We start from the raw sequence: 18,299 nt of genomic DNA, 5'->3' as shown, positions 1-18,299 counted from the left end.
TTTTTTAAGGCTGTGTTCTTAAATGATTGATCAGCTGATGAACAGCCTCTTTCACTTGAATGCTTCTTTGCAATAAATTGCTTTTTTGTCTCGCTTCCATTTCTTCTGTTTGCATTTTGAAACTCTACTTAGAACTCGCTTCAGATCCAACAGTGCAAAATGTACATTCTAACATCTCTAAAGGGAAAACACATTTCGAGCTTCACAGTGTACTTGTAGTTTAGTTAGTGTACCTTGATGATTGCCTGACACAAAGTGAAAGAAACTATTCCACATCCCAACGGGACAGGTTTGTTTTGTTCATCCCAAAAATATACCATGATAGGTTCTTTAGGTATACATTTAGGAACTGATGTGAAAAAATAAATATTAGAATAACTAGCCCTGCAATAGGACATTAGCGGTCAAGTGACCATTAGCATCGCTGCTGCTGCTGCTGCTGCTGGTGCTACCCGGAAACATTGCAAGGGCCGGAAAGAACCGATGTTTGGGGAGCACACGTCACTCACTTTTTTTTTTTTTTACCCCAAATTTATTAGCGCCCACCATCATTCCCAACATTTTCTGCCGGGTAACTGTGTTGCTAGCCCCCCTTCTTTCTCTGTCGTGCTTGAGTGGTATGAGGGAGGACGACGCCGGTATCCGACGGTGTTTATTTGACGGTGCGGAGGGGAGCGGCGGACGCGCTTTAGCCCAGAGCCTTAGCGAGCGGCGGTGAAAATGGCTCCGGCTAACCACTGGAAAACGGCACGCAGCAATGGAAGCGAGCGGTAGCTACTTAGCTTGTGGCTAATAGCAAGCTATCTAGAAGAAGGCGTGACAGGCCTCATCCGTCTGCGACTGTGCTCAGACGCGCTCAGTGGCAAGGTAAACTTTATTTTTTTGCCAAATAATTCACGCGTGAGTGCAAAGCTAGCATAGCATCCTAGCGATAGCATGCAAATGTTTTGTATGGAGGTTTGGGGTGATGGCTAACGTTAGCATGCCAGACGATGCGAGATTAGCCACACTCCATCGAGCGCGTCTAAATGATGGTGCTTTTTGTGAGAGTGGTACAGTTACTAATATGCGCGGCCACTAGTTTTTCCTCCCTTTTCTTTTAATTGCTTCCTTGTCCGGATTGACGACACCACCCGAAGCGCCTCCGTTGTTTAGTTGCGTGTGTTTAAGGCGCCGCTAATGTTTACACTGTGCAGCGAGGGCGATGCTAGTCGTCTAATATGTGCCCTTCTTTCTCTGACTCTCATTACAGATTTTATTGCTGCTTTTCATGACAATGAGAATCGGCCCTAAGTGCGATAAAGTGTCTTTCTCGGTCGCCTGTCGGGGATTCTGCAAAAGCTCCATCGGATCGATTGGAGGAAATGGTAAGAATGGAAGAGGTGAGCAAAAAAAAAACTACGAAAGTGAGCGATTGGCGTGGAGCCTAATTGGCTTTTCGTATTGAGAAGTGGAATACGCAGGAAGGCTCACATTCAAAGTAACTTTGCATTGTTTGGATGAGAGATTTATTTAACACTTTGCAAATTGGCACTGATTGCTTTCATACTTCATGAAAAGCAAAACATCCTGTTACTGATTATGTGGAGCACCCATAGTATAACTGGACTTTTCCATTACATACATACACTGGTGCCTTGGTTAACATCATGAATCTGTACCAGAAGGTCTGACTTAAACCAAAACAGACTCTAAACAAAGCCAATTTTCCTCTAGAAAATAATGTAAATACAATTAATCTGTTCCAGACACCCAAAAATGGTAAAACAAAGCACATTTTATAAACAATAATTATAGTTTTACATGCACAAAATTACAAATGAATGGACAACTGATCATTTAACATCACTTTTACCTAGTTTTGCAAAGAGGGAGGGGAGGAGATTGAGAACTGTTTCTGTGCTCATGCCACAAAAAAGTCTATGCAGAAAGGTCATCTCAGCACAGCACATCGCCTTTCTATTTTTTGCGGTCCATGTGTTTATTACGTGTGTCTGTCTGTAACCGATATAAACAAATGCTGTTTCTCTAAAAATGGCGTCAGTGGCCCTCAATGCATCACGTGCGAATAACGTGAGATTTCGTCCCGCAAGACGGTGGCGTCAACAAACCTCACCAATTTTAAACGCCAACCAAGCGGGCGAACGCAAACCAAGGCAGAATTTTAGAAGAATTTGGGATGTTAACTGAAAAATGCGCTAACTGGGGCGGAAGTTAACCGAGGTAGCACTGTATTGAATGGACAACTGGTCATTTAACATTACTTTTACCTCGTTCTGCAAAGATGGAGGGGGACGAGAGGAGATTATGCCTGCACTGCAGTCCCTTTTCTTTTCTTTCTTTTTTTTTTTTTTTAACTGTTTCTGCACTCATGTCACAAAAAAAAATCAATGTGGAGAGGTCTGTTAAAGGATTTTTAACATGCACAGTTTTACATTGAAATAAGAAAGCCACAGGCATGACATATGATTGTTAAATTGCCACACTTCACAGATATGTAAATAACCGAGAATGCTCAAAGCAGAATGGATTCCAGAAAAAAAAAAACACAAAACCATTAATGAACAAAATAAATTATAATAAACACGTTACTTTGGATGCTAAACAAGCGAGCGAAAGGAAACCAAGGCAACATTTTTGCAAAAAAAAATGTTGCATGTTAACCGAAAAACGCGCTAACCGGGGCGGACGTTAACTGAGGTACCACTGTGTATTGTGGGCATGGTGTTCCAATGGAGTCTGTGGACATATTTGGAGAAAAAAAAAGTGAGTCATTGTTCACGGGGCCTACATTTTAACCTGTTTATTTGTTGACTGCGGTGCAATGCTTCAGTAGAGAAGTGTTCCAACAGTAAAAGGTAGAACCTGGGCGGCCTTGGGGGACTGATGATGGTGCTCCCATCTAATCTTCCTAATGGGATAATAAATCCTCTTTTGTCATTTCTGCCCACTAACACCATACAGTGTTAAAACTATAAAAGCAATGAAAGGTTGCCGATCAGGAGAATTCAAGCTGCGTTGTTGTTGGCACTGTCGTAGGTTCATCTTGAGAAATATGAAGTATAGAGCACACAGGGCAACCTTTCTTTGTGGTTACATTGATGTCCTATCTCACGAATGAAAGTGAGACATTCATGTATTCATCGTCAGTGTGCTTCAATCCAGCAGAACCACCTCAGGGTAAGTTGTTTTAAAATACAAAATGTTCAAGTATGATTACTAATCTAATGAGGTGGTGAACAAAAAGTAAATAAACCTGCATATGTTTAATTCTATTCCACATGCTGTTTTTGAAGTTAAACTGCGACTTGCCATGTACAGTACAGGTGGTCTTCGGGTTGCAGCATTCCGTTTTCCGGTGTTATGTGGAAGGCAGGCCCATAAAGCCATTGGAAATGTAATTGTGGTCCGTAAACACGAGACACACCGGAGAGCTACAACCCCTGGTAAAAATGATGGAATCGCCAGTCTCGGAGGATGTTCATTCAGTTGTTTCATTTGGTAGGAAGAAAAGCAGATAACAGACATGAAACACAACTGAAGTCCTTTTAAGAAACCATGAAAGAAATTGAGAAAAAAAAATGTGGTAGTAACAGTTAATTTTTTAGGCCACGCAGAGGGGAAAAAAATGGAATCACTCAATTCTGAGGAAAAATGATGGAATCACCTTGTAAATTTTCATTCCCAAAACTAACACTTGCATCAGTTTAGATGTGCTGGTTAGTCTGCAGTTAAAAAGGAGTGATCACACCTCGGAGAGCTGTTGCACCAAGTGGACTGACATGAATCATGGCTCCAACATCACTCGAAACAAAGGAAGAGGATTATCAAACCTCTTGAAGGTCAATCATCACACAATGTTGCAAAAGATGTTGGTTGTTCACAGTCATCTGTTTCTAAAACATGGGAAGGTTGTTAAAGGCAAGCATGCTGGTGGACCAGGGAAGACAAAACTTCAAGCAGTATGCCTTCTTACCACAGCAAATGCACAGCAAAACAAATGGGAGGAAAGTGGAGTCAATGTCTGTGAACAAACTGTAAGAAAGCTCCTGGTGGAAGTGGGATTTACATGCAGAAAAGCTAAAGCAAAGCCATAGAACCCGAGGTTACAATGGTCTCAGGATAAGTCGTGGTGGACTGTGGACGACTGGATGAAAGTCATACTCGCTGATGAATCTGAAAAGCAAAAACTGTGAAAATATTCCTTGAAGAAAGACACAAGTTCAATGTCATGGCCTGTAAATAGTCTCGGATCTTAATCTGTGGTGGAAAATGAAGAAAATGGTCCATGACAAGGCTCCAACCTGCAAAGCTGCTCTGGCAACAGCAATCAGAGAAATTTGGAGCCAGATTGGTGAGTACAGTCACTCATTAAGTCCATGCCTCGAAGGTGGCAAACGGGTTTACTGTGTCTTATTTTCTCTTATGTCTATTGTATTGGGTAATAGGAGTGTAAAGGTGACTATAGGGGTGTTAGTTCATGTCTTGAGGGCTCTAACAATGTTAGTGTATTTAGGTGGTAAACGGGTATACTATGTCTTATTTTCTCTTATGTCTACTATATAAACAGTAGTGTAAAGGTGACTATAGGGGTGTTCATTTCTTGAGGGCTCTAATAATGTTAAAAAGTGTATTTAGAGTGAAGAATACTGTCTGTCACTGTTTTTTTTTTTTATATGATTCCATTTTTTCATCAGAATTGAGTGATTCCATCATTTTTCCCTCTGCTTGGTCTCAGAACTTTGTTTTTTCTAATTTTGTTCTTAAAGCCAGAAAGTTGCCATTTTAAATGACTTTAGTTTTGTGTCATGTTATCATTTTTGCCCTACCAAATGAAACAACTTAATGAACATCCTCCAAGACTGGTGATTCCATCATTTTTACCAGGGGTTGTAGCTACAGCACCACAGAACAATGCCTCGTGCTGGACAGAAGAATACAGCGCGTGCCTGCTCAGCCACACCGAGGAAGAATAGCATGGCTTACGAGTTCACGTTTTACATTTCATTACGTCTCCCAAGCGGCAGTGCGCCAAAGAAAAGGAATGTCATCACCGTGATAGTGAATGGAGATAGGAGTGGCCACGCTTTTGGTCCCAAAAGCCAGACTGTGTGGCCGTCATTAAGGATGAAGATGATTGAGTGCTAATGAATGCTTGAGGGGTCATGGATTCCGTGCACTGTTACAAGGAGCGACTTCTATGAAAACTCAAATTGCATCACAGTTAAAGAATAAAACTTGTTCATAACCCTAGGACCAACTGTAGTATATTGTATCACCTACTTTAAGTACTTAAACATCGCAGTACAAGTTGTTACTGCAACAAATGTGACATCTGTAAAGCTGTCGGTGATGGTGGAATTAAAAGAGAAAGTGCTGCTGGAAAAACAACCAAAATAATTGTTTGTGTTTACAGTAATCCCTCGCCACTTCAAATTTCGCAGCTCGACTCAGTCACAGTTTGTCAAAAATATATTAATTAATAAATCATCACTGATTCGTGATTGAATAAGGATGTTATTAGCCCAAAAATATGCTTACATAAAATATATATTTTTTTTGGCCTAAGTGAATCATTTTCATGCATAAAAATGGGGCTGAATGAAATAAAATACAAGTATAAGGCATTCAGAATACATATTCAAACATGTTGAGATATGTAGTATTCTACATATACTGGTCACTAGGTGTCAGTAATGTTACACTGATGAGACAATAGCCGATATAACAGGGAGTACTAAACAGAAAACGGAAGATTTAAAAAAAAAAAGGAACTCTCCCACTGCTAACATGTGAGTCTATATTATGTCTGATTTTCTATTATGTCTGCCAGTTTCAAGGTATACCACGGTATAAAAAAGGCACGTTTCAAAGCATCGTAGCGTTTCTACTAGGGGTGCTCCGATACATTGGCCACTGATCAGTATCGGCCAATTTCATCGAGGCAGTGATTAAGGCAAAGGGATTCCCAACCAAGTATTGAAGATTGACATATCGTTTTGAAAGTACCATATTTTGATTGATTTGATGTGATCCTAATTTCTTTCTTTTTTTTTTCCTGCAAAAACTGAGAAGTAAATGGTGATTTCTTCACAGTATTCTAATTTTTTGAATTCCTGTTTTCGTGGGTTTTATGAGCTGGAAGCCCAAATTACGTAAAAATAAACAAATAAACACTTGAAATCGTTTAAATTGTGGGCCCTGAATCTATAATCTATGAAAGTTTAACTTTTTGAATGGAATTATGGAAATTAAACAACTTTTCCATGACATTCTAATTTTTTGGAAAGGATATATGTATATGATCGGGTATCGGCCGATTTCACTCGTCAATCGGTATCAGTATTGGCAGCATAAAAACCTGATGGGAGCATCCCGAGTTTCTACGATATGAGAGAAAGTGGAGGTCCAGCGTGGCCGCTGTGTGGAAATACTTTGTCACGTCCTGTGTTATTCCTCGCAGTCAGCACTGGGCTTCAATAGTGTGCTGTGTTGCCATACGTCGGGCATAGATAGCACAGGCGTTGCCTCGTTAGCCTTGAGCGGCACCGGTACGGCTGCACTGTTGTCGCTGGACATATGACGCACGTGGAGGGTCAACAGAGGTGGAGATGTGATTGAGAAGGAGACAGGAGTGGAGGAGAAGTGCTCTAAAGCTCTAAATTGTCCACTGAACAACAAGCAACAACCACGTAACAATGTCTCAGGTGCTGAAAACAATCACATGACCCGCACATGCAATGCACATTCATCACTATGAAATAATAACCTAAGATTGAGTTTTTAAAAAGTGTTTTTGTGGCCTTCTTGAGCCACTTAATTTTTTAAAATTTGCATTTTGCTTTTTTAATTATTTTTTTTTAAACACAATATTTGTTGTGACTTGAGCTGCAGTATTAGCCACAGTAGACTGCATTGACAACTGCTTTCTATTTCTTTACTTTGACAGAATTCACTTATTTTTTTGTTATTTTAAATACATGTTTCACTTTCTGCGTGTTCTTTTAAAAGGGCTGCTTTGACGTGACTTTTTTTCTCTTTTCAATAAAGATATTTCAAAATAACGCATTTTGGAGCTGTAATTATAAGATTAGATTGCATTGTACTTGATTTATCCCACAATGGTTAAATTTAGATGTTACAGCAGAAGAGAGATACAAAAAGCACAATATACCAAATACCTATACAAGAAAGATAAACAATCTTGTATGAAAAATCTACTATAAACATAGTAACAACATACAATAAACCTAGCCAAGTATGTAAGGTGTAAGATGACCAAGTACATAAGAAAGTACAATAAATGTAGGCACTGAAGGTGTTTAACATAATAATACAATGACACCATGATATTAAGGTTATCATGCAGTCAGAATCTCATACCAGCCCATGCCTAATATCTACGAGATATAGTGTACAGGTGACTGTAGGGGTGGTAGTTCACGCCTAGAGGGCTCTAATGTTAAAAAGCATATTTAAAAGGTGGTGAACAGGTTTTCTATGCTAGGAATCCTACTTTGAGGAAATGCACTTACTGTTGGGACTGGAACCAATTAACTGCCATAAACCAGGGATTACTGTATATTTTATTCCAGTGCAATTTGCTTTTTTGTTTGTTTTTTTAAAGACACCTCAATAATATGTTGTTTTATTTAAAAAAAAAAAATGTTTTTGTTGATGCCTTACCCCTAATAGAAGTTTTCTGTGGTATTTACACTCATGACGAAATGTGAGCTTAAGCCCATTGAAGGTGAGCAAAAAAAGATAAGATGTGCTGTCAAATCAGTCAGCGATGGTAGATGTGCCTTCCCTCTGTGACATTTATTTTTCTTAACTTTGTCTTTTTTTTCAGCTTCAGGGTCTTCTTGGCTGAACACAGATGAGGAATCTCACTTAGATGAAGGGAAATGTCAATGCAGTAACTGGCAAAGGAAACAAGAGGAAGTCAATTGAACTGCTTTGCTGTAGAACTTATTGTAAGAGATTTTTCAATTTAGCGGAACATATCCAAAGACACTTTTTTTTTTATTTGAGCTTCCCGGCTAACCTACTGCTTTTGGAAGTAAATTGTGAGCAGTGGAGGATCGAGAACAAGAGTATCATCGTCCGATTGTCTTCTTTTTTTTTTTTTTTTTTTTCTTTAGATTGAAGTGACATCAAAACATTTGCACAAAATCCTCTTTTAGACTTGAGTTGACATTTCACCCGTCTGTCGGGACTCTTGTTGCTGCTCCTAGCACTGGAGGTTTGGCCCTGTACCCCCCCATGTGCATTTGAGTGGGAAATGTTCCAATTTGGAAAATACAATTTGGACATTATAGAGATGTTAAGTGGGCACCAGGCCCACCAGTTCAAAGGTCTTGGTCTAGACCGCCAACTACAGCATCAGCAGCAAGTGCAACTCCACCAGCATCAACTACAGCAGCAGCAGCAGCAGCAAGCTGAGTCGTCTGGAGCCCTTCTGTCTGGACTTGGCTTGGGACCCCTGCAGGGGTCAAGAGGTAACGCCTTTTCTGATTCTGCCTCCATTTTTGCCAAGATGAGTGCCCCTCCTCCCCCACCTTTACAACAACAGCCTTCCTCATCTCAGAGCTCTCGTTCAAAGTCAAGCAAGATGAGCAGCAGCAGCAGCTCCTCGAGCCATTCCTCGGGCTACCCACAGTTCCTGCGCTCTTTCCACCCGTCTGAGGCAGCACTAGCACAGGAGCAGTTACACCCAGGTGTAGGCCGTTTTGAGCACTTTGCCGGGGGGAGTAGCAGTAGCACGAGTGCTGGGGGATTAGGAGGATTAGTAACATCAGCACCTCCACCCCCACCTCCTCTGCATCCCGGCCTGTCTGTCCCCCAAGCATCATCTGGCCCCTCCTCGTCTTCCCCTTCCCCTTCAACCTCTGTGGCCACCTCTAACAATCCCTCTAGTAGCAGTGCAGTCAGCTCATTGGGACACCAGTTAGTTGGAGCCCAGTCTGATGCACGGAGCCTTCACCAACAGTTCAGCTGCATGCTAGCTGCTAACCAGTATTTCCTTTCTGGGGTGCCTGCTAATGCTAGCTTAGAGCAGTTTCTCGTTCAGCAGGGTAGCCATAACCACTTAGGGATCGGTTTAAGTCAGTCAGGTGGGGAGCCCAGCACTAGCCTCGCTCCGCCCCCTGCGCTGCATTCTTCTCACCCGCATAGCCACTCTCAGTCGCAGCAGGCGCCGCAGCAGCCACCCCAGCAGCAACAGCTTCCGCCTCACACCCTATCTCATCCTCACTCTCATTCTCATCCTCACCACCCGCTCCACCCCAGCTCCCAGCCCTCGTCGCTGGGCAGTTTTGACTTTCAGGGTATCCCTGTCCTCTCGTCAAATCAAATAGCTTCTCTGATGCAGCAGGAAGCAGGTTTGCCGCTCCCCTTGCCACTTCATTTATCCTTGTCAAAGGATGATGGTAAAGCGGAAAGCGCAGGTGGTGGAACTGGTGGTGGTAGTAGTAGCAGTAGGAGGAAGAAAGCGATGGCTGGTTATTTGCCCCAAAGAAAATCTGATAGCACTAATAATGGCCACAACAGCCATAGTGGTAACCCTAGCGCTGCTAGTAGCAGCGGAGCACTTAGTCATAGTCAGCCCCCAGCTTTAATTGGAAGTGGGGTTGGCTTAACAAATATGGGGGGAGACCCGTCATCCCTTCTTGCCTCGTCATCTTCATCCTCATCAGTAGTTTCTTCCTCCTCCTCCGCCGCTCCCTCTTCCTCTGCTGCCTCAGTACTCGTCGCTAATGATTCTCACCTTTCTAAATCTGATAACCCCGGCTCAATGCAACATAACCCCACCGATTCCGATACAGAGCCAATTTATAGCTGCGGAGAGTGTGGCAAAAGCTTCCCTCACCTTTCCAGCCTTCGCAGGCATATGCGTATGCATGAGCCAACAGCAGCTGGCACTAGCAAAACCGCCTCTACTGGCCCAAATCCTGTTCACATTAAAACTCAGTCAGACCCCACCCTCCCCCATTCGACCCAAGATACTCCTCAGCCCTCGTCCAGTTGTTGCCCTAGCCCAGACAAAATATTTCATTGCCCCGAATGTGGCAAAGGCTTTAAGAAAAAAGGACACCTCCTGCAACACGGTGTCTTACATTCTTCAGCCCGCCCCTATGGCTGCTCCACCTGCTCTCGGGCTTTTAATCGTAGAGAGTCACTGACACGGCATGAGAAGATACATGAGGAAAAGCCATTCCGATGTCCTGCCTGTGGTCGTGCCTTCCGTGAGAGCACCTCTCTACTCAACCACGCTGCCTCAGGCACCTGCGGCAAGCCAGGTAGGGGACCTAAACAACGAGGCAGCAAGACAGGAAGCGATGGTGAGGACAGAGTTGGGGGAGGGAGTGGAGGAGGTAATGGAGGAGGGGGAACTTATCCGAGCAATAGGGGGGTCATTTATGGGAAAACTGAGGAAGAGGATGGTGTAATCATTGTTGGGGAAGGAGAGCCAAAATCAGGGTTAGGATGTGATGGTCTGTTTCAGTCTGGAAGGGGAGGGAATTCAAATGACAGGGACAGAACAGATGGTAAATACCCCACTGACTACTCTCGGAATCGTTACACAGGCTACCATGAAGACCACCGTTCTCAAGGTAATCCATCTCCGTGCTACTCTGGCGCCTCCCCCTGCGGAAGTGGGATGGCCGGCCCAGCTCTGAGAAAGGCACCCCTGGCCCCAACACTGCATCCACACTCCCAGAGCCACAGCCAGCACCACCATCCTCAGCAACAGCCCCACCTGCCCCTCTCTTCTCTACTGGATGACTCAGAGGACGATGTCACTAGCTCCGTCAATAACGCAATCTCTGCTATCACGGCTGCCAGTGGAAATAGAGATGATAGGGGAGACATCATAGGAGGTCTGCTCGGTGGTCTTGGTCTTGGCCCTCTTGGTTCACCATCAACCTCCGGCATGGATAAAAATTTCAGAGGTGGCGGGAATCAGGAGCCTTTGAGCGGCAATCCACAGAATCCTGCTGCTAAGCCCAAACGTCCCCGCAAACCCAGAGCCAAGAAAGATCCAACAGCCGACGGGCAGCCCCCTAAACGTAGGCAGTACACTCCCAGGATGGGAACCAGCGGGCTCCCCCGCACTCACCTCTGCAGTGTCTGCGGTAAGGGTTTTGCACGTCGCGAGACTCTACGCAGACACGACCGCATCCATACCGGGGAAAAGCCTCATCACTGCACTGTTTGTGGGAAATATTTTCGAGAGGCTTTCCACCTTAGCAAGCATCAAACAGTCCATTCTGGGGCAAAGAATTACAAATGCAGCATTTGTGGTAAGGAGTTTGGTTACTCCCAGAGCCTCAGGAGGCACAGCAAACTCCACCAAAAGGGGGAGATGGAAGAGGTGCCCACAACACCAGCTCCAGAGAACCTCAACAGCTTTAATCCAAACCCTCAATGCAGTGTGCCCCAAGACGGGAGCCAGAACCAAGTACCAAGCACCTCCTCCTATTACTCTTACCCTCAAGATGTCAAGCCTCAAGATACCCACCCTCCGCCACAGACCCAGCCACATTCACAGCCTCCGCCTCGTCTTTACACCTGCGCTATATGTTGGAAGTCCTTCCGCCATCACTTCCATCTGACCGCTCATCACCAGACGGTTCATGAAGGTGGGGGTGAAAAGCATTTCTGCTGTGACGTGTGTGGGAAAGCGTTTGCTTACTCAAATAGCCTAACCCGACACAGGCATTCCCAGCATGGGATCACCCGAGCCGAACCGTCTAACCCTCAAGAAGGCAGCGGCGGGTCTGGAGACAACCGAGGAGGGAGTGATGTGAACCAGTCGGCGTCGGAGAGCGAGGCTGCCACCAATGCTCTGCTACAGATGGCCCCTTCCACTGAAGGCCACGGGCCTCCGAGTCTAAATGTCGTCACTCATAGCCACCAGCAAGCACCCCCGCAACCACCGGCCGGTTACTCCCCCCTCTTTTATGACGCCACAACAGCCCATTCGTCATCATCCAGTGCCCCGTCTTACTCGCAGCCTCTGCCCCCCAACTCTACCATCATGCCCCCTCACCACCCGCACTCCCCAGCCGGGGTGAAAGGAGAGCACATATATCCAGCCGGATCCCGCAGCCGTACGCTTCACACCACGGCCCCGTTCCAGCCCCTTACGGAACTGCCCTCCACCGAACATCACCATCTGCATCATCATCTTCATCACCCCCACCATCATCCTCATCATCAGTCAGGTGCCCAGCCCCACCAACACCTCGACTGCAGCAACCAGTTGTCACACGATGAAATCAGACGACACAAGAAGAAAAAAAAAAAGTCCGATAGGAGAGATTGGAGGGGAAATAAGTACGAGTCCCAAGACTTAGTCAGCCGCAAGAAGAGAAAGATAAGTTGTACAGTAAGAGGGGGGCACTTGAACAAAAAGCAAGGCTCTCTTCGCTTGACAATTAGACGGGGAGAAGGATCTGGTGGCGGCGGGTATAAACTTGTCAACACTGGGGGAGTGAAGGTTCAGATCCTGTCATGCCTAAAAGTTCCTGTGAAGCGTTTTGGCTGTCCTATATGTACCAATTCAGTGTTTTCCCGCAAAGCGGGACTGCTGGTCCACATGGCAGTTAGACACCCGCAAAAAGCCACCACCAGGCTGGAGCGACTTCAGTGCAGCGTATGCGGGAAGCAGTCGCACAGGCCCATGGCCGCTTTTGTCCATCGGGCCACTCATCGCGCCAGAGGGACCTTCTCCTGTCAGTGCTGCTCGGCTCGCTTCTGGAACGCTACACTTCTCCAAAGGCACAAGGGGTCCTGCCGCCGCACGGCTAAGGTGGAGCGGCAAGGCGATGCCAAGAGGATGAAGCTTTTAAAGAGACCAGCAGAAAGACAGACCCGGGACGGTCCGGGTGATATGCCGTATCACCTGCTGGGATCGTATAGATACTGACAACACTCGCATACGATTGTGAACAGAAGAAGACAATAAAGGGACTTGAAAAGGAATCTGCTGAGTGTGGTAACAACTACTGTAGAGCATCATGTTAAAATCACCTGAAATTCTTCCAGATTCTTTTGGAATGTGTTTGAAAGATGTGACTGTTTCCATAGGATCACTAACCCTTAAGTGCATTGACACTATGCTTGGCAGACACAAGTTTAGATCATAATGTTAGCTGCACCTCCCCATAGCGTCCCGCGTACACCTCTTGCTGTATGATAAAGTGTGTCTCTGCTGTGTACTTTTGTCTTGTTCATGTAGCAGCCCTGAGGAGTTTCCATATGTAAAGTGCTTTTCTTAGGCGTAGGGACTTTGGGACTAAGACATTTGTTGATAGTTTGTCAGTGCATGTTTGTTCTCTGGTCCAGTTTTTTGCTGAGGTGATTGATATGTGACGGCTTATTCAAGTATATCCCAGACGTTTGTAGTGTCAACTTGATTTAAGAGTATATTCCCTAGTGATTATAATCACCTATAGATAAAAAAAAAAAAAGTGGATGGTAATTAGTAGAAAGGGTCTCTCCTGCCAAAATGAAGAAACTTACAAAAAGCCTTGCTTTTAATGTTCACTTCATTTCTTTCAGATTTTCTTAGCTTTTGTACCAAGAGATAGAACACGACGCTTTCTCATGTTCTTTGTATGCTCTTTTTAGCAGTGATTATTTCTACAGTGCTTCACGTTGTGTTCATGACAAGGACCTATTGGACTGTTCCATGTATTTATGTACCTAACCGTCTCAACCCTCAACCTTTTTTAGCGTGTGCTGACTTGCAATCATAACCTTTTCTTTTCTTCTAAAGAAAGACCTTCATTTCCTCACATATGAAATGTCCGCGCCTCTTTCACACCTTGCTTTTTTTTTTCTTCTAAAGAAAAAAAAATATAGTTTTAGTAGATTTTTATCACTTTATTTACTGAAAGCCAGTAGTTGATTATATTTGAAATGAATAAACCTTGAGTGTAATACTTTGGTTTTCCGTTCTTGTTCATGCTGGGGTTTGTGTTTTAGTTTCTCGTCTTTGCAAATGTCCATTCAGTCGTCCTACTCAATGGACTCTGCGATACATTTCAAGGAAAAGGGCAGTTTGTCCATCATCCACAATCCTTATGTGAGACATGAACATGTGGACCAAAATGTGTGGCTTTATCTTTGCAAGGTAAAAACAACAACTTGCAAACAAAACGTCCAGGTTTTCAAATAAAAGCTCTTTTTTTTTTTTTGCTTGCAAATCCATTATTTTTGTGTGCAACTTTTTTTGTGCATGCAAATCGTTTTTTTTATTGTTTGGATAAAAGGATACAAATTTCTCTCCATATGAACACATATCTTTTTTTTTTCTGTGCGTTCTATAAAAACGGGTAAAAGAGGCTGCTAAGAATACAGTACTTGGACTTTATTGATCCACAAGGGAAATTGCTTGGTTACACTGACTCAGTTGCAGAAGAAAACAACAAACACGCTTTTAAAAAAAAAAGCAAAGCAATATGAATAAAGTATAATAAAAGAATACAGGATTTGCATATTTACAAATAGTCTGTAGAAATATTGTAAATACAAGTACATGTATACTTTATACAAGGGAGGGCAGACAGTACAGCGCAGTAATTTTGTGAATGATCTTTTACAGACGGGTGAGGTATTGTAGAGCTAGCTGGATGGCGTGAGGAATGAATGAAGTCCTGTAGCGTTTACTGAGGGAACGGAACTGGAGGAGTCTGTTGGAGAATGAGCTCTGCTGCCCCTCAGTTGTCCAATGGAGAGCAGTTTGTCCACTGTCGTCCTGTCTCTCATTGTTACGCTTCATTACACGTAATGGGAAGCACCTATTCCACCAAAACCTTGTGGAAGAAAAACTCCAAAAAGCGCCAACAACGCTCCATTTACTGTACATAATGTGACCTTCATATTAACCCACGCTACAGAAACATTATTATTATTAGCATTGCTACGCCCAAGAACTAGTACTGGCATAGTGACACCTCGCCTCGCCACACCGGCTAGCTACTAGCTGGCTAGCAACTATCTTCACCACACACTCGCTCACAATGCCTCAGGCCACTAGCGAAAGGTAAGGCTACATATTGGAGCGTGTTGCTATGTGAAATCAATGCACCCAGGAAGGAATTTCCCAAAATATTGTCAATATTGCATGTTATGAAGAATGTAGCGGTTACTCCTGTACCTGCTCACAGCATGGATATAAAACCTTTTTGGAGCTTTTTAGAGGCCTTTATCATCAAAATACTGTAGGAGTGTCCCATTACAGTCATTGTTAGCGCCCTCATTCTAAGTGCTTTTATAGAGAAAAGTGTATTCATGTGTCACATAAGAACTGTGGATGGTGGGCAAAATTCCCCAAAATGTGCAGTTTTCCTCTAAGGCAGGGGTCTGAAACCTTTTTGGCTAAGAGAGCCATGAAAGCCACATTTTAAAATGAATTTGCAATACAACTAAATGTGTGCAATTTTAAGCAAGACCAACAATTTTAGAATGCAGTCTCTGAATTATTTTTGTTATGCTGAAGCTAACCAATAAAAAAAATACTTCCAATGCGACTTCACGATTTGAAAAAAAAAAATCAAAAAAATTGATTTGCAAAGAAAAACGATTTGCAAGGGGAAAAAAATTGCAAGAAAAAAGGTTTGCAAGCAAAAACGGATTTGCAGGGGAACACAATTTGGAAAGCAAAAAAACATTTGCAGGCAAAAAACGGGATTTGCAAGCAAAATGATTAGTTTGCAACCAAAATAAGTTGTGCAAACAAGATTTGTAAGCAAAAACAATCTGCAAATATAAAAAAGGTAAGCAAAAAAAAATTTACAAGCAAAAAACAATTCGCAAACAAAAAACAACTTGCAAGCAAAAACGGATTTGCAAGAGAAAAAAACAATTTGCAAAGCAAAAAACGATTTGTAAGCAAAAAATGAGATTTGCAAGCAAAACGATTTGCAACCAAAAAAATTGGTTTGCTAGCTAAATCAATTTGCAACCAAAGTAAGTTGTGCAAACAAAGATTTATAACCAAAAAAACGATTTGTAAGCAAAACGATTTGTGTGCAAAAAAAAAAGACATTTGCCAGCAAAATCAGTTTGCAACCAAAATAAGATGTGCAACTTTTAGTTTGATTTTTTTTCCCCTTGCAAAGTGTGTTTTTCTTTGATTGGCTAAAAAGATTTGTTGGAAAAATTTCTCTCCATAGGCTAGTATATTATTTGGCAATAATGGAGTTTCGGTGTCTGACCTGGAAAATATTGGAAGGAGATCGGGCGTTGGCTGTGGACACCCACACTGTCAACTTCATTCAAGTCAAACTTTATTTAAGTAGCACATTTTAAAACAACCAGTGCTGCACAGGCTATGTTGACAATGAGAAAAATAAAATCAAACAATAAAATAAATACATGTAGATAGCGACTTTAGCTAAAAAAAACAAACAATCCATAAAATATACAAAGTAAAGTCAGTGTGCTTGTTCAGTTTTTGTTGCATGCCAGTGAAAAGAGGTAGGTTTTTAAAGTGCTCGAGTGTTTGTGCATCGCTGATGTGCAGGGGGAGGCTGTTGCTACTTGGGATGCGGGGCTGCAGGAGCTCAGGCAGGTACGTTGCCAAGACTGTATTTAAGCTGTTATTCCAGCTCCACCAGGTGGCAGTAAAGCACACATGTAAGCGTTGCCATGATCCAGTCCATAGTAGGCAGGAGTGATCTCAGTACGACTGAGAGTTGTGTAGTTGTGTGCCACGTGACCCGTATCCACGTAACGCCACCAATAGAAAACAGCTTTAAATTGCCGCGGGTGTTTTGTGGAGTGCTGTGTGAGAAATCTGAAGTCAATCTCACTTCTTGGGTGGGGGGGTGTTAGCCTTGGGGGTTGAAAACCAGCGCCACCAAGTGGTGAGTTTGTCATCAAAATAATAGCACAGGTGACACAGTCGTGGTTTGTGTTTTGACACATTTTCACCCTTTTGTGTCCAGCGGTTCAGGTGTAGAAGTACGCTATCCTGTTTTCTTCACAGGACTTTGTGAAATTATCATACAAATCCAAATTCCTTTCATCAAATATTCATGTTCCTCGTTCTTTTTCATTTTCCAAATATTCAAACTTTCTTCTTAGTTTTGTACATTTTCTTTTCGTAATATTATGACGTTATTCCCCTGATATTTTGACAATATTACAACTTTTCTAAAGTTGTATATTTTTTCTCGAATATTTCAACTCTATGCTACTAAAATGACTTATTTTTCCTCATTCCTCCTCTATTCTGATCAAATTGCAACTTTTTTTCTCTGTTGTTTTGCTTAACATTTTGACTTTCATTCTTGTAAAATTACATGTTTTTATTTCCATTTTTGCTGTTTTTTTCCCTTTAATTTTCCAACGATTTCAAGTTTCTTCTCGTCAATTTTCTTCTCGTAATCATCGCTTTATTCTCATAACATTCTCACTTTTTCCGCCATGTCATTTTTCAAAAATGACAACTGTTGTTTTGTTTCTCATAATGCTAACACTTACAATAAGGTACACAAAATTACAGTCGTTGATGACAAACAAACCTACCACTACTCATTAGTTAGTCATTAGTTCTTCATTAGTTCCTCGGTAACTACTCTACTCATTAGTTCCTCATTAATTCTTCATTAGTTCCTCAGTAACTACTCGAAATTGATGTGCCTTACTCATTAGTTCTCATTAGTTCCTCAGCCACTACTCTACTCACTAGTTCCTCATTAGTTCTTCAGTAGTTTGTCAGTAACTAGTCTAAATGTATGTGCCTTAGTCATTACTTCCTTGTTAGTTCTTTATTAGTTTCTCAGTAACTACTCTACTAATTAGTTCCTCATTAGTTCCTCAGCAACTACTCTACTCATTAGTTCCTCATTAGTTCTTCATTAGTTTGTCAGTAACTAGTCTAAATTTATGTGCCTTAGTCATTAGTTCCTCATTAGTTCGTCAATAGTTTCTCGGTAACTAGTCTAAATTTATATGCCTTAGTTTCTCAGTAACTACTCTACTCATTAGTTCTTCATTAGTTCCTCAGTAACTAGTCTAAATCTATGTGCCTTCATCATTAGTTTTTCATTAGTTCCTCAGTAACTAATGTATTTTCGTGTACCTTATTGTAAAGTGTTACCCCATAATATCACAACTTGAGGTTTTCTAGTAAAATGATATTTTTAGGGTGTGCCGCAGGCTTGCACTTTGGACGCCCCCGTGTTACAAGCGTAATCATGACGGCAAAGTGGGGGTAGCAAAACGCTGGTGCGTAGATCTCCACTTACACTCCGAGATCACCTGCAACCTAACAGAAACGC

General features: G+C 42.6%; 1 protein-coding gene across 3 annotated transcripts; it reads left to right on the top strand.

Annotated features, from left to right (window-relative positions):
• The first annotated feature begins 199 nt into the window (after window positions 1-199).
• Window positions 200-16,845, top strand: si:dkeyp-69b9.6 (uncharacterized). 3 transcript variants are annotated; one of them, XM_054782754.1, is made up of 3 exons: window positions 200-867; window positions 1,253-1,367; window positions 7,853-16,845. In XM_054782754.1, exon 3 carries the CDS (start codon window positions 8,285-8,287, stop codon window positions 12,932-12,934), a length of 4,650 nt encoding a protein of 1,549 aa, XP_054638729.1. In that variant the 5' UTR covers window positions 200-867; window positions 1,253-1,367; window positions 7,853-8,284; the 3' UTR covers window positions 12,935-16,845. The 3 variants fall into 3 exon arrangements, with proteins under 3 accessions (XP_054638729.1, XP_054638730.1, XP_054638731.1); XM_054782755.1 differs by having other exon boundaries at window positions 1,253-1,382; XM_054782756.1 differs by lacking the exon at window positions 200-867 and adding an exon at window positions 1,125-1,154.
• The last annotated feature ends 1,454 nt before the right edge of the window (window positions 16,846-18,299 follow it).

The sequence above is a fragment of the Dunckerocampus dactyliophorus genome, chromosome 7 (assembly GCF_027744805.1).
Source record: "Dunckerocampus dactyliophorus isolate RoL2022-P2 chromosome 7, RoL_Ddac_1.1, whole genome shotgun sequence".
NCBI lineage: Eukaryota > Metazoa > Chordata > Actinopteri > Syngnathiformes > Syngnathidae > Dunckerocampus > Dunckerocampus dactyliophorus.
This window is presented reverse-complemented; position numbering and strand designations above follow the sequence as displayed.